The sequence below is a fragment of the Garra rufa genome, chromosome 15 (assembly GCF_049309525.1).
Source record: "Garra rufa chromosome 15, GarRuf1.0, whole genome shotgun sequence".
Taxonomy (NCBI): domain Eukaryota; kingdom Metazoa; phylum Chordata; class Actinopteri; order Cypriniformes; family Cyprinidae; genus Garra; species Garra rufa.
In genome coordinates this window covers 37862294-37876746 of record NC_133375.1, presented here as the reverse complement: position 1 = coordinate 37876746, position 14453 = coordinate 37862294, and the positions used below count along the sequence as shown (strand labels likewise).

Below are 14453 nucleotides of genomic sequence, written 5' to 3'. Positions count from 1 at the left end.
GCCGACAAACAGAAAAAAGGAAACAGTACAAAGTCTAAGGAGGGGGCTTTGGTGGAGGACGGACTCCCGGGAGGAGGGCACAAGATGGAGTCCAGGGTGGTGACGGAGGGAGAAGCCAAGGAGGTGACAGGAAGGGGCTGGAGCAGGAGGAGCCAGGTGGGACCCAGAACTCAGCCATGATGGAATTCCAAGGTGGAGCCGATGGAGGGAGGAGCCATGGTGGAGGCGAGGCTGACGACTCCATGGGGCCGACCGACGGAGGCAGAGCAGGTGTTGGGAGAGCCCGATGCGGAGACGGAAAGCCGAAGATCTTGGGTGACACCGCGGATCCGGAGGGCCAAGGCGGAACCCAAGGCTCTGGCGACCAAGGCGGAGATGGAGATCCGGAGGTCCGCGGCGATGGAGCCCGGTGGAGCTGGTGGACCGACGGGCGACGGCGGAGACGAGGGAGCAGAGAGCCGGGGTGGAACCGCAGGGTTGGAGGGCCGAGGCGGAGTCCAGGACTCTGAGGCTGGAGGCGATGGTGAGGGATCCTCCAGCCATGACACCGATGGATACTGGCAGACCCGCGGTGAACCCACCACACAGATGGTGGGCTGAGGGTGAGCAAGGGGACAGACAGCAGACAACGGGGATTCAGGAAGGCTGGGCAGAACCAGCGGTGATACAGGACGGCTGGACGTAACCAGCGGAGATTCAGGTATAGACAGAAAAGGGAGGGCGGGTGGGAAATCCAGGCAGACAGGTATATCCGTAAAACAGTCAATTAAGTCCCCAGAGTCTTGTTCATACTCACCCCTAGTGGTGGTGCAGTGGGCAGGGCTCTCTACCGCCCTCTCTTGTTCCACGAAGCACTCCACCGTCGCATATGTAAAGGCTGGCTCTCGCACCTGGTCGGAAGTTTTGAACCCATTGGCGCTCCATAATACTGTCGCTCCGGGCTTGGGCTTCCCATCTACGAAGGGCTCGTACTCCGCGGGTCGGGGTGGCTGGCTGGGCTCTGGGTCCGGAGTGGCTGTCCACTCCACAAACGCGGCGAAGTCCGCTCGAGGGCTGTCCTCGGACGACGGCGCTCTGCAAGACGCGTTGAGACTGGCGTCATAGAACGCACAGAGCGCGTCGTCCGGATAGCTGGTGGTATTAGCTACGAGCTGGAACATCAACGTGTAACCCTCGAGCGGTAAATCCCCCTGCTTCAGCCGGAGGAGGATGAATTCAGGACGGAGGAAGGAATCCATGGGGGAAACACAACGGAAACAAAAAGACTGAAAAACAGAACGATAAACAAAACGGGGTGGAATACGCAAAAAAAACTGTTTCGGTCGGTCTTTCTGTCACGGATCAGGCAGGAACACACGAACAACGACGTAATAAAAAGACGAATATTTAATAAATCCAACGGAATACAGGCAGACACAGGAACACCAGGGGAAAACATCCATTTAACATCAAAGACCGACAAGAATACAGGGGAAAACACACACCTTAAATAGACAGACTGATTACACACAGGTGCAGACAATGAGGAAGAAACCAAAAACACTCAGAACTGCAGGGGAAAATGGGAGAAACCAACATGAAAGTCCGGGGGTGTGACACATTGTATATAGTACAGACCAAAAATTTGGACACACCTTCTCATTCAAAGAGTTTTCTTTATTTTCATGAAACTTTGCTCGAAGTATCGCCTGGGTCTCTACACATGAACTCGAGCATTGAGAACATTGTTTGTGTACACAGAGTTTACTAAAAAGAAAGGTTTTGAACAACTCACTTTCACCGTTGAATTTCCTCTCGCGGCCGTCTTGCCAGTCAAGAAGTGTCGATCACCGAATGCGAATTATAATTACCATTGGGTAAAAAACATTTAATAATACTTTTTATGTATGAGACTATCTCTTGAAGCTCATCAAGAGAATGCCAAGAGTGTTCAAAGCAGTAATCAAAGCAAAAGGTGGCTACTTTGAAGACCCTAGTAGAAAATGACATATTTTCAGTTGTTCTCTTTTTGTTATGTACATATAATTCCACATGTGTTAATTCATAGTTTTGATGCCTTAAGTGTGAATCTACAATTTTCATAGTCATGAAAATAAAGAAAACTCTTTGAATGAGAAGGTGTGTCCAAACTTTTGGTCTGTACTGTATATCGACACAAAATCCATAACTTTTTGTCAGCATGGTCTGAAGATGATCTGAATCCAATTTGGTGAAAATCAGACTAACGGTCTAGGAGGAGTTCGAAAAAGTAGGTTTTCTACATTAACCAAAATGGCAGACATCAAGTTTCTTTAATTATGGCATAACTGGTATCAATGTTCCCGGCATGACCCAACAAGCCATTTTCATCAGAAGTTATTAGAATTTTTCTAAATTTCTTTATAACTTTTGACCACAAAATTTTTGAAGTACTGTCAGGGCATGGTGCCTAAGACACATATCAAGTTTCATAAAGATATTGTCAATGCATTAAAAAAAAAAAATTATGACCAAATTCAAAATGGCCATTTGAATGAGAATTCTCAGAGAGTCTCAGCATGCTCATCCGAATCTAACGAGACCAGTTTTGAGATTTTTGGCCAAACCATTGAAAAGTTATAAACAAAAATAGACATTTTTTGTATCACCTGACCACCAGCCTCTGGTCATGCTTGTTATAACACACACTAAGTTTAGGCTCACATCCATTTTTGCATGTTTTTCGTAGGATTCATTCACACACTATTCAAGGACGGTTTGACTAATCCTTACTTAAATTCCATAACTTCTTGCCAGCATGGTCTGAAGATGATCTGAGCCAATTTTGCCAAAAACCAGACAAACCTTTTTAAATTTGGTGTTCATTTGACTCAGTTTGAGCCAAGGATTCTGAGAAAAAAAGTTTTGATTCTGTGCCTTACGGTTCAAAGTTTATTAGCATAACCTTCAGTGTTTGTACAGGGAGTTAATCACATATTAATAATAAACTATCAACTGTTTATCCAGAGAAAAGTCAGCCATTTGAGTGGACTGTTTGACTGAACCAACTCTAGAAGCTGCATATGATCAGGTTTATATAATTATTTTCTCTTTTCTTAGCCCTAATATCTACAATCTTTTTAATGTGCTTTTGCCTAACAGCAACTAGACTATGACGGCATAGTTTTCGGTTATTACACTGAAAGGTACGTAAAAGCTGCAAGGTATAAACTAATTTAGTTTAATTTAGTTTTAAAAGGCTAATCTCACAACCTTCATGTTTAAGTTGACTTGATTCTGGCTAATTGTTTTTATTTTAGCTGATCTATTTATTTAAAAGCAACATTAATTACTTTCCTCAAAACAATGACATCGGGGGCTCCATTTTGAGAGTACTTGATTATTAAAATTTGTACATTATTATGTCAGTTATTTACATTTTTTATTACAGTAAAACTTGTTTAAAACTAACATGAATAATGTATGAAGATGTGAGCAGCCATTATTTAAATATCCAATGTCAACACACATTAGGCATTGTACAATATATTTTATTTTTAACTACAGTGCATGCAGAATTATCAGGCACGTTGATTTTCTGATCAAATTTTTATTCCAAGATACACAAACAAATATCACAATGTCTAATAATGTGTTAGCTGCGATTCTGTGGTCAGCGCTGATGATCTGGAGCTGTATTGTATGTGACAAAGAAAAAAAACTATATATAACTATCTGTAGAGTGTGCAAAAACAAGGAGCTTTAGTTAGTAAACAGCAGGTTTAATATCTCTTAAAACAGCTGGATTTTGGAAACCCAGCAGTAATGTTTGTGAAGTATAAAGTTAATATTTGAGTCACTTCTGGGTCATTCCGTGTCAACTCAACCAGAGGTCCCCAGCTCAAATTTTTGATTTTTGAAGAAAGATCAACATGTATAGTGATGAAAGCTAAAATATTGCTAAAATGGCAATTTTCACCTTAGATTCAGAGTCAAGTTACAGGGGTGTAAAAATGACTTTGGAAAGATGGCAGCCTCATAATGTTATTTTTACACAGAGATTGGTAGCTGTATTAGTAAAATCTGTTCACTTTAGCAATCTTTGTTGTATTATGTGCCAATGATGACCATTCAAAAATGGGGAAATAGCACTTTACAAGTGTTTCTCCAAAGTTTGCATGCCTGTAACTCAAGCAGTATTAAAGATATTTTAATGCCCTTTTAGATATTGGGTCTTAACAAACGTTCCCTTTGGCATCTTCATTTTTTATGCCCTATGAGATTCAGTTCCAGAGATATTGGAACTGGCTTCTGGAGTAAATCGTTAAAATGTACACATTTTCAGTGGTCAAAAACCAAATGTGAGCCAGTTTGAAAAAATAGGATACTTGTTTTATTTTAAAGAGGAATGTCTGAAGAACAAATAATGTTGAAACTAGAGATGTATCTCGATTCTTTCTGTCAAGACAACTGCATTGAACATACCAGTCTGAGTGCCATAAAAAAAAAAAGTTTGTGTGCTTATAATTCAAGAAGTATTAAAGATATTGCAACATGAATTTAGATTCTAGTTGTTAACAAGTTGTTGTTTTCTTTTGGAATGTTAATTTTCAAAGCCCTATGTAATTCAGTCTCTGAGATATGAGGATCCCATTGTTACCCATTTTTTAGTGGTCAAAATCTAAATTTTGGTCAATTTGTATAGAACTGATATTTATTTCATTTGAAGAACAATGTCTAAAGAAGAAATAACATTGAAATTTGAATTTTATCCCGTGTATCTCCATCAAAACATTTGCATAGACCATCTCTGAGTGCTAAAAGGGCACTGAAATGGTCAAGTTGAGGCACATCACCTTGCTTTCTGTAGTCTATTCATACGATTCTAAATTTGAATCAGTAAAATGGAATCCTGGCTAATCTTATTTTACATTTCACAGTGTTCATACTTTACCCGGAGTTAACAATTAATTCTGGTCATTCATAATCTGATGTGTCACACTGTACAATCCTAATCCCTATAAACAGTAATGACTAGATAAACACAAAACTACATTTGGCTTTTGACCACTGAAAATAGGTAGGATAAAAAAAAGAAATGGGTAACATTCAACAATCTGGACATGAAGCCTTAAACGATGTAGGATTTTGAAGAACTAGACTCCGAAATCATATTGTGATATCTTTAATACTTCTTAAGTTATAGGCACTCAAACTTTGAAATAATGTTTAAGGCTCTCAGACTAGTATGTTCAATGCTGTTGTCTTGACAGAAAGAAACAAGGTACATCTATATATTTTTTGACCACTGAAAATGTGTACATTTTAATGATTTACTCCTGGAGCCATATTAAAATTCCAATATTTCTGGAACCAAATCTCAAAGGGCATTAAAATTAAAGACACCAAAAGGAAAGTTTATAAAGACCCAATATCTAAAAGGGCATTTAAATATATTTAATACTGCTTGTGTTACAGGCATGCAAAACTTTAAAAAAAAAAAAAGTGCCGTTTCCCCATTTTGAATGGTCACCATTGGCACATAATGCAACAAAGATTGCTAAAGTCAACAGATTACACTAATAGAGCTACCAATCCCTGTGTAAAAATAAGATAATGATGCTGCCATCTTTCTGAAGTCATTTTTATCCCCCTCTAACTTGACTCTGAATCTATGTCGAAAATGGCCATTATGACCTCCCTCTACAAAATAGATTACTCAGTAAATATTCTGTGACATTTAATATTTTGGCTTTCATCACTATATGTCTATCTTTCCTCAGAATAAGTATTAGCAAAATCAAAAATTTGAGCCGGGGACGTTTTTGAAATTAGGTTGATTTGACATGGAATGACCCTTCTGTTTTTCACAGCTACTTCTCATATTTTTTTTTTTTTTTTTGTTAACACAGAGGAAGACTGCTAAGTGTTGGGACTCTGTCACCGCTGCCCTACCCAAGCATCTCAGAAAGCTGTAGTCACTAATCGATGACAGCATGAACCAGCGTTATATCCTTTTATTGGCCCTTTGGTCAGCTTTCAGTAAGTGGATTTTATTTGTTTGCCATAGATTTTGTGTTTATCTACTATACTACTACATATGGAGAAACATTCAGGAGCCAGAGGACGCAAGCTCGTGTGCGCAGAAAGAAGATTTGTGGGTGCAAATATTAAGCTCTTTCTGAAGTATTGATTTGAATCCACAAATTCACACAAAAATTATGTCAAAGTGCCTGTCTTGGTAAGTATCCTATAGCTGCCTGAATGGACGGTATCAGAGCACTGGATCAGTGCATTGTCTTAAAGTGACAGCACTTTCTTAATATTAACCATAGAGCAACAACATGGAAATCACTCACTGTTCTTGATTGAATAGCTTTTGTAGTTTTAATAAAGCGAAATCTTTAATTTATACAGTAAAATATGCAATGCTATTTTACATTAAATTACTTCATTCAATTACTGTATCTAAAAACGAATGTCAGACCTAGGGATGGTATCGTTTACTTTTTAATTTTATTGATACCAATGTTTTATTTTATTAACCTTAAAGGAATAGTTCCACCAGAAATGAAAATTGTGTCATCATTTACTTGCTCTCAAGTTGCTTTAAACTTAAATGAGTTTCTCTCTTCTGTTGAAACTTCATTTGTGTTCAGCATATGAAATAAATGAATACAGGTTTGGTACAACATGACAGTGAGTAAATGACAAAAAAAAAAAAACAATCTTTTGGGGCGTACTTTCCCTTGAATTACAATCAGCAGCATGTTTAGTACTGCTGCTTTAAGAGCTGCACACCTGTGCTGGAGTGACCTTGCCAACCATCAGAAGGCACTCTTCTGGACTGTTGTTTGTGTTGTTCCGGACTTCATTTCCCATCACCCCTTGCACTTATTAGTTCTCATTTGTTTCTAAAAACACAGTTTTGTGGCTATTATTTGAATTGAAGAGGTTATAAACCCGAAACACACATGATTATTTTCATGTGGTGAATCTGGTCCTGCAGCCGCTCTGGAAAAATCTGCAGCGGCTGAGTAAGCTTTTGTTCAACAGACTGCACATGGGTTCAACTCATCTTGCCTTCATAAGATGATGGTTACAATAGCATAGCAGTAAATAAATAGACATAATGAATTCAAATGAATTGTGTAATTAAGTTGTATCTCACCCATAGGAAATGACTTGCATTACAATTTCAGTTGTCTATATATTATAATTGTTATTTGTCATCTTTGCTTTTTCAACCAACTCCACCAGCGGAATACAGTCAGTTTCTTGCAGTAGGTATTTTTTTTTTTTTTTTTTTAATAATGTTTTAATAAATATTGTATATTGTAGCAGTATAAAAATATACTGTACAGAAAATAGAAATACAATTAGTCTGTCTTCTCTTAACTGCAGCTTAGATCAGGTATACAAAAATAATTGTACATTTTTATATAAGAACTTTTGTGGTGTCTTTGTTGGACAGGATGAAGACATGGAATATGAACACGTTTTGGAATATGATGCGTATGATTTCAGACGTAAGTCTTTTGTTTCCTTCTTATAACAAAATCCTTGAAATTTGGGGTGGGCGATACAACAATTCCATGATAACATGTTTGATATAATGTTTGTGTGCCAAAGCAGAATGAAACAGCATTAACAGTGCCACATAGATCAATTATCAGCTCAGCAAATTGCAGCGTAGTGTGAGTTGATGTGTATACTCCCTGTTCACGCAACCATCTTTGTGAGATCCAGAGAGAAGCGCTTGAATTCAGTACAGAACACAAATGTCTCAGTGATTTAGTTTAGAGCCAGATGAAACAGATTTTAAACAATTTTAACCATTTGAACATGCAGAAAATTAATTAATTTCTCCAATATTTTGGTAAGAAAAAAAATTAAGATTTGGCAATTATTGTGATAATTATTGATATCAACTAATATGAAAATTTTTCCATCACCACACTAGAACACTAGATTGCACCGCATTGTTTTGTACGTTTGCCCAGTGGCAAAGAAATGATCAGTCTATAATTTTGATTGTAGGTTTATTTGTATACAGTGAGAGACAGAATAACAACCAAAAAATCCAGAAAAACACATTAGAAAAAAGTTATAAATTGATTTGCATTGTAATGAGTGAAATAAGTATTTGACCCCTTCACAAAACATGACTTAGTACTTAGTGGCGAAATCCTTGTTGGCAATCACAGAGGTCAGACGTTTCTTGTAGTTGGCCACCAGGTTTGCACACATCTCAGGAAGGATTTTGTTCCACTCCTCTTCCCAGATCCTCTTCGAGTCACAATAAGGTTTCGAGGCTGACATTTGGCAACTTGAACCTTCAGCTCCCTCCACAGATTTTCTATGGAATTAGGGTCTGAAAACTGGCTAGGCCACTCCAGGACCTTAATGTGCTTCTTCTCGAGCCACTCCTTTGTTGCCTTGGCCATGTGTTTTGGGTCATTGTCATGCTGGAATACCCATCCACGACCCATTTTCAGTGTCCTGGCTGGGGGAAAATTTGACGATATATGTCCCCTTCCATCGTCTCTTTGATGTGGTGCAGATGGTCTGTCCCCTTAGCAAAAAAAACAACACCTCTATATTTGATGGAGGGGATGGTGTTCTTTTGGTCATAGGCAGCATTCCTCCTCCTCTAAACATGGCGAGTTGAGTTGATGCCAAAAAGATCTGACCACAACATTCTTAGGGGCCGTTCACATGTAGCGTCTTTTGCGTGCTCAAATTCGTTATTTCAAATGTAGACGCGCGGCTTGCGCGCGCATAATGGAAGCGACGCGGTCGCGACGCGCACGCGGTGCGACGCGCTCGTTTTTTCCAGGCTTGTCCGCGCCGCATCGAGATAAAAACATCTTAACTTTTCAGAATGCAGCAAGCGCACCGCAGGTCATGTGACATGAACCAACCAATCAGCTTCCTCACGTTTTTCCGTTACATTGAAACCTCTGTAGAAACATGGAGGAGCAGCTCATCATTGTGGTCCAGGGATTTCCTGAACTTTATGATTTGTCAAGCCCCCATTATTTTGACGCTAATAGAAGAAACAATGCATGGAGACGCATAGGCTTGGAGCTAGAGCGCAGCTGATGGTTGCTTAGAAACGGAAGATGCTTCCGGAGCACAAGCACCCGAGCGCTTTGTTGATAAGGAAGAAAGCGGCGCGCCTAGCGTTTTCCACGCGTTTTTAGGCGCGACATGTGAACGGCCCCTTACTCAGTTCTCCTCTGAATAATTAAGATGTTCATTGGCAAACTACGGGTGGGCCTGTACATGTGCTTTCTTGAGCAGGGGGACCTGCTTCTTGAGCAGGTGCTGCAGGATTTCAGCCCTTCACGGCGTAGTGTGTTACCAATTGTTTTCTTGGTGACTATGGTCCCAGCTGCCTTGAGATTACAGAATGTTCCTCCCATGTAGTTCTGGGCTGATTCCTCACCAGTCTCGTGATCACGGAAACTCCACAAGGTGAGATCTTGCCTGGAGCCCCAGACTGAGGGAGATTGACAGTTATTTTGTGTTTCTTCCATTTGCGAATAATCGCACCAACTGTTGTCACTTCATCGCCAAGTTGCTTGGCGATGGCCCTGTAGCCCATTCCAGCCTTGTGTAGGTCTACAATCTTGTTCCTGACATCCTTGGACAGCTCTTTGGTCTTGGCCATGGTGGAGAGTTTGGAATCTGATTGATTGATTGATTGATTGCTTCTGTGGACTTGTCTTTTATACAGGTCACAAACTTTAAGGGAGTGCTCCTAATCTCAGCTCCTTACTTATAAAAGACACCTGGGAGCCAGAAATTTTGGTAATGTAATGCAAATCAATTTATAACTTTTTTGAACTGGTTTTTCTGGATTTTTTTGTTGTTATTCTGTCTCTCACTGGTCAAATAAACCTACCATTAACATTAAAGACTGATCATTTCTTTGTCAGTGGGTAAACGTACAAAATCAGCAGGGGCAGGGCTCTATAGTGTGACCATTTCACTCGCATTTGAAAAAATATTTAGGAGCACCATGTGCGACCGACCCGATCAGCATATTTGTGTTTGCGCTCAGGGGAGCTTCAAAGGTTTCTACGTGTTTTTGCAACGTTGAGTAATGTATCACAGACATATCTCACGAATCCTTTCATAAAGTGTAGACCAAATGTAAATAAGAGATTGTGCAGTATAAAGAGCGTTGTTGATTATAATAGAGTTTTGTGATATCGCAAACTAAGATTTTAAGAATTTTTGTAAATGAGATATTGATTTAATACAGCAGTTAAATAAACAAGAAGTTATTATTAAGTGACTTACATTGTCTGACTATAACACTATTGCCTGATTTTGCTTTGTTTCGTCGTAAAAAGTATTCTGAAACAAGTCACAACTGAGCCGCTGCGCATCTCCACTCAAACACAGCAGTGTTTCGTTTATAAATGAACGTGCATTTTTAAACAAAAATAATGTGAAATGATTCAATTTCCCATTCATAAAGACAGTGACTTGCTTTATTCTGAATGAAGCAGCCGTCCGAACAAATAAAATGAATGATATGATTCAGTAAGTAAATCAGTGTCTTGCCGCCACCTGCTGGCACATCTTTTCAGTTACTTAAATCTTTAATATTTCTGTATTCAAAATTTTATATTTAAAACATTAATCTCAACATGAATTTGATTGCACTCATGCCACCTCTGAGCCTCATTAAACATATATATGAAAAGGTAAAAACAATGGTAAAAACAAAATTCCCCTGTAAATCACTTTAAGGAGTCAAATATCACATCGTAATGGGAAGGCACATTTTTAAATCAGATTTTTTGATTATTGTTTAGAATGTGCTCCTAAAATGTTGGCCAAGTGCTCCTAACAAAAAAGAAAGCATAGAGCCCTGAGCTGATCAAATATTTTTCCCTCACTACCCTGTTGAAAAACCAGCATATGCTGGTTAGGTAGGTTTTGATGCTGGGATGCTGGTTTAAGCTAGTCCTTTGCTAATGATCAGCATAAACCAGCAAAGGACCAAATTTAAAACCAATTTAACCAGCATATACTGTTTTTTTCAACAGGGTGTACATCTCTCCCATGCAAGCTCACATTAGTTTGTTTATTGTAACGCCAATCATTTTTTATTGTTCTGATGTCCCAGTTTTAGATCTCCCAGACCCCGATCTCCTAGAGCCCAACATCACAGTGTACCGACAGATAGAGGACAGAGAGAATGTGACTGTGATGTGCAAGTTTGGCAAGACACAAAGCCCACACAGACCCACATACGTATACACTGAGACATTCGATCTGTCTGTGGAGAGCAAACTGAATTACACCATGGAAATACTCCAGTGCTCTTCTACAGAAATGCGTGTGTTTATGGTCACAGTAAGTCCACCTGCTTCCTTCACCTGTGTGCATAAGTTTAATTCCAGGAACCAGCACAGCCAGACCTACAATTACAGTGGATCAGGTAAACAAATACATCTCTACAACTATTTTTAGATTTAAATCCTTCCCTAGATCATCTTTTTAAATGTTTTGTATTGTTATTTTTATTTTTTTATTTATTTTATTTTATTTCTGTATTGTTCTGTCTCTATGGACCTCGATGTGTCTTGCAGGGTTGGGGCCGTTCATGAATTGAACTGAGAATGAATGGTAAATTCCAATTCACTTCCTGGAATGGAATTGGAATTGGAATTGCATGCAGCTGACAGGAAATGGAATTGGAATTGAATTGGAATGTCAGGAAACAGAATTGAAATCAAATAAATTCCACTTGAGTTGCTAAATAAAATAATTCGACTTGATTTGCTTAATAGTTTATAGTACATCAAATATTGTAAATCACATAAACAACAAACATATAAAAGAAATAAAAAAGTACCGTATGTTGAGTATGTTAAGCGTGATCATTTCACATGCCAAATTTCAGGAAATGATGATAATTCGATGCAATAAAAAGTGAATGAAATACATGAATGAACATGACTCGTTTGTTGGTGAGTTGAGACATATATTATGTGCTAATTATATCCAGAAACGTATCACCACTGTCATTCAATTATTAATTCATAATGTACAATTCTCATTTTTATTTACTTGCATTTGGTCAACTCTATTGAATACATTACTTGGTATTTGTAAAGCATCATAAATAAAGTTCAAATGTATGTCTCTAAATGCAATCACAAATGAATGCTCAGAAACAGCAATAAACGGAATTCAGTGGAATTTCCCTGAATTGAATTCCACTTCCTGTAATTCCAATTCAATTCCAACTCTGTTTCCTGTAATTGTTGTTCAATTCCAATTCCATTTCCTTCTTTGAATTGGAATTGTTGAGTTCATTCCTGAATTGACCCCAACTCTGGTGTCTTGAATAAAGTTGATTGATTGACATACAATATTGCTAAATGTTTGCATTTTCCTATTTTAAAACATTTTTATCTCTGCCTGTCTTTCTCCCTCCACCCTCGTTTGATGCTTAGGATCATTAGCCACTAAATATACGTATTAATAACACAGCTGATCACTGGAGTGTTTGTATGAGACTACATTTCAGTGCATACAAGCCAAAATATATTTTGACTGTCTCTGCATTTCCATGCAGTCTTGGATCATCATGAGAAAGGAGTATCTTCATTCTACATCTGCATTTTCTCCTTTGTTGCTGTTGGTTTCTTCATCATAACTGCAGCAGTGATCGTGATCATCATCAGGAGCAAAACTAAAGGTGTGTGTTTCACTAGTTACTCATTTATTTATAGCAGCAGTGACTATTATGAAAGGTCTGCTCAAAACCTAAAACTGAACAAGCATATGCAGAAAATGCTTCTTTATGCACTTCCTTTCATTACTGGCTTAGTTAACCTTTACTCTGGCTGCTAAAGATCTCTTACAAGTAGCTCCAGGACTAACATGCAGGCTCTGGTTTTCAGAGCTGTAGATTGAAGTCAATGAACTTTGAGTTTCTCTTCCTCAATCTTATTTTATCTTGGCACATCACACAGTAGGCACTCAGCATTTATAGTTTCCTGTGTGCATGAGTCTACTTTATTGCGAGAGTCATTTTGACATGCGATTCTAATGAAGACATCTCTAATATTTATATCATATGTGTGCTTGATGTGATGATAATCTAATAAGGTTTGGTGTGTTGGTGGGTCAGGATTACATTTGGATCAGGCTTTAACATCAGTAGTTTAACAGCACACAGGGACTAACACTGAACTTTTTGTACATTTTGTTAACAGGCACCGTTAACACCACAGCAGTTGCTGACTATGACTCCCTGAAAGCATAAAAAAGAGAAAAACAAAAATGTATACAAATATTAATAAAAATGATATTAATTATTCAATTATTCATCATTCTAATTTTCTATTATTTCGAATTTACCAAATATATTGTAACAAGTAAAATTTTAGAAAATTTTTATTTGTTGAGTTTTTTTATGTTTTTGCTTGTTGTGTAACATTCCTCATTTGTAAGTATGTCTGGATAAAAAAAACAAAAAAACATTTGTAATAAAAATACTAGGATCGATTCAGTTTGTAATATCAAGGGTTCACACAAAACAAGGGGAATCTGCTTTTAGCTATTATGCTGCCCGCAGTTGCAATCAGCTTCCAGAAGAGATCAGATGTGCTAATACATTAGCCACATTTAAATGCAGACTCAAAACTCATCTGTTTAGTTTGGCATTTATTGAATGAGCACTGTGCTACGTCCGAACAGATTGCATTATTCTATGTATAATCATTTTTACTGTGTTAATTAATTTTAAATCAATTTTTAAATCATCTTAAATGTTCTTAAATTCTCTGTTTTTATTGTTGTGATCATTATTATTAATTTTCATGATTTTTATGATATTGTGATTTTAATTCCTTTCTTGTACAGCACTTTGAATTACCATTGTGTATGAAATGTGCTATATAAATAAACTTGCCTTGCCTTGCCTACTGCTGCAGCTTTGAATTCTGCAGTGGTGTGTTATATTTTTTTAAATGTTTTTTATGTGAAAATAATAGTAACAACTTGCATGTATTAATGTGATTTGCATCTTTGTTCTTATTATAAAAATTATTAAAAAAATCAATAAAAAAAATTAAAAAAAAAACTATTGTGAAATATTTTTTATATTGTGAAATACAATTTTGCTCATATTGCCCATTCCAAACATCCAAGTCTGCAACAGGGCTAAATCAAATAGTTGACATAACGGCAATGCTGACAAAAAAAATGATCAACAAATATTTGTGTTGTGGAATGGTCTTTTGACTTCATATAATCTGATGTAAGAACCTGCAATAATGCAGTTTAGCCAGTTTGACTAATTCAGTCCTCCTGGATGAAAGCCAGTAGAAGAAAACACGGCGCTGATGAGAATATGGATGCGTCTGAAAGCTTAGGCAGCTGACCCTGTCAATCAATGACTTTGCAGGCTTTGAGAACCTCCTTTCCTCAGCCAGGGCATTGAAAATGGGTTGTGGATGGGT

The 14453-nt window shown here is 38.0% G+C and overlaps 1 protein-coding gene across 2 annotated transcripts; it reads left to right on the top strand.

The window, feature by feature from the left end:
- The first annotated feature begins 2939 nt into the window (after positions 1-2939).
- LOC141287587 (uncharacterized) lies at positions 2940-13317 on the top strand. Of its 2 annotated transcripts, XM_073819749.1 has the most exons (8): positions 2992-3049; positions 3121-3164; positions 5871-6000; positions 7219-7241; positions 7433-7487; positions 11105-11419; positions 12563-12685; positions 13206-13317. In XM_073819749.1, exons 3-8 carry the CDS (start codon positions 5955-5957, stop codon positions 13253-13255), a joined length of 612 nt encoding a protein of 203 aa, XP_073675850.1. In that variant the 5' UTR covers positions 2992-3049; positions 3121-3164; positions 5871-5954; the 3' UTR covers positions 13256-13317. The 2 variants fall into 2 exon arrangements, with proteins under 2 accessions (XP_073675849.1, XP_073675850.1); XM_073819748.1 differs by lacking the exon at positions 3121-3164 and having other exon boundaries at positions 2940-3049.
- The last annotated feature ends 1136 nt before the right edge of the window (positions 13318-14453 follow it).

Bases quoted from the DNA above. Each gene is read 5' to 3' on its own strand.
- LOC141287587 (XM_073819748.1), top strand. From the start codon at position 5,955: ATGAACCAGCGTTATATCCTTTTATTGGCCCTTTGGTCAGCTTTCA. The intron at 6,001-7,218 runs GTAAGTGGATTT...CAACTCCACCAG, and splicing joins GGCCCTTTGGTCAGCTTTCA to CGGAATACAGTCAGTTTCTT. The intron at 12,686-13,205 runs GTGTGTGTTTCA...TTTTGTTAACAG, and splicing joins CATCAGGAGCAAAACTAAAG to GCACCGTTAACACCACAGCA.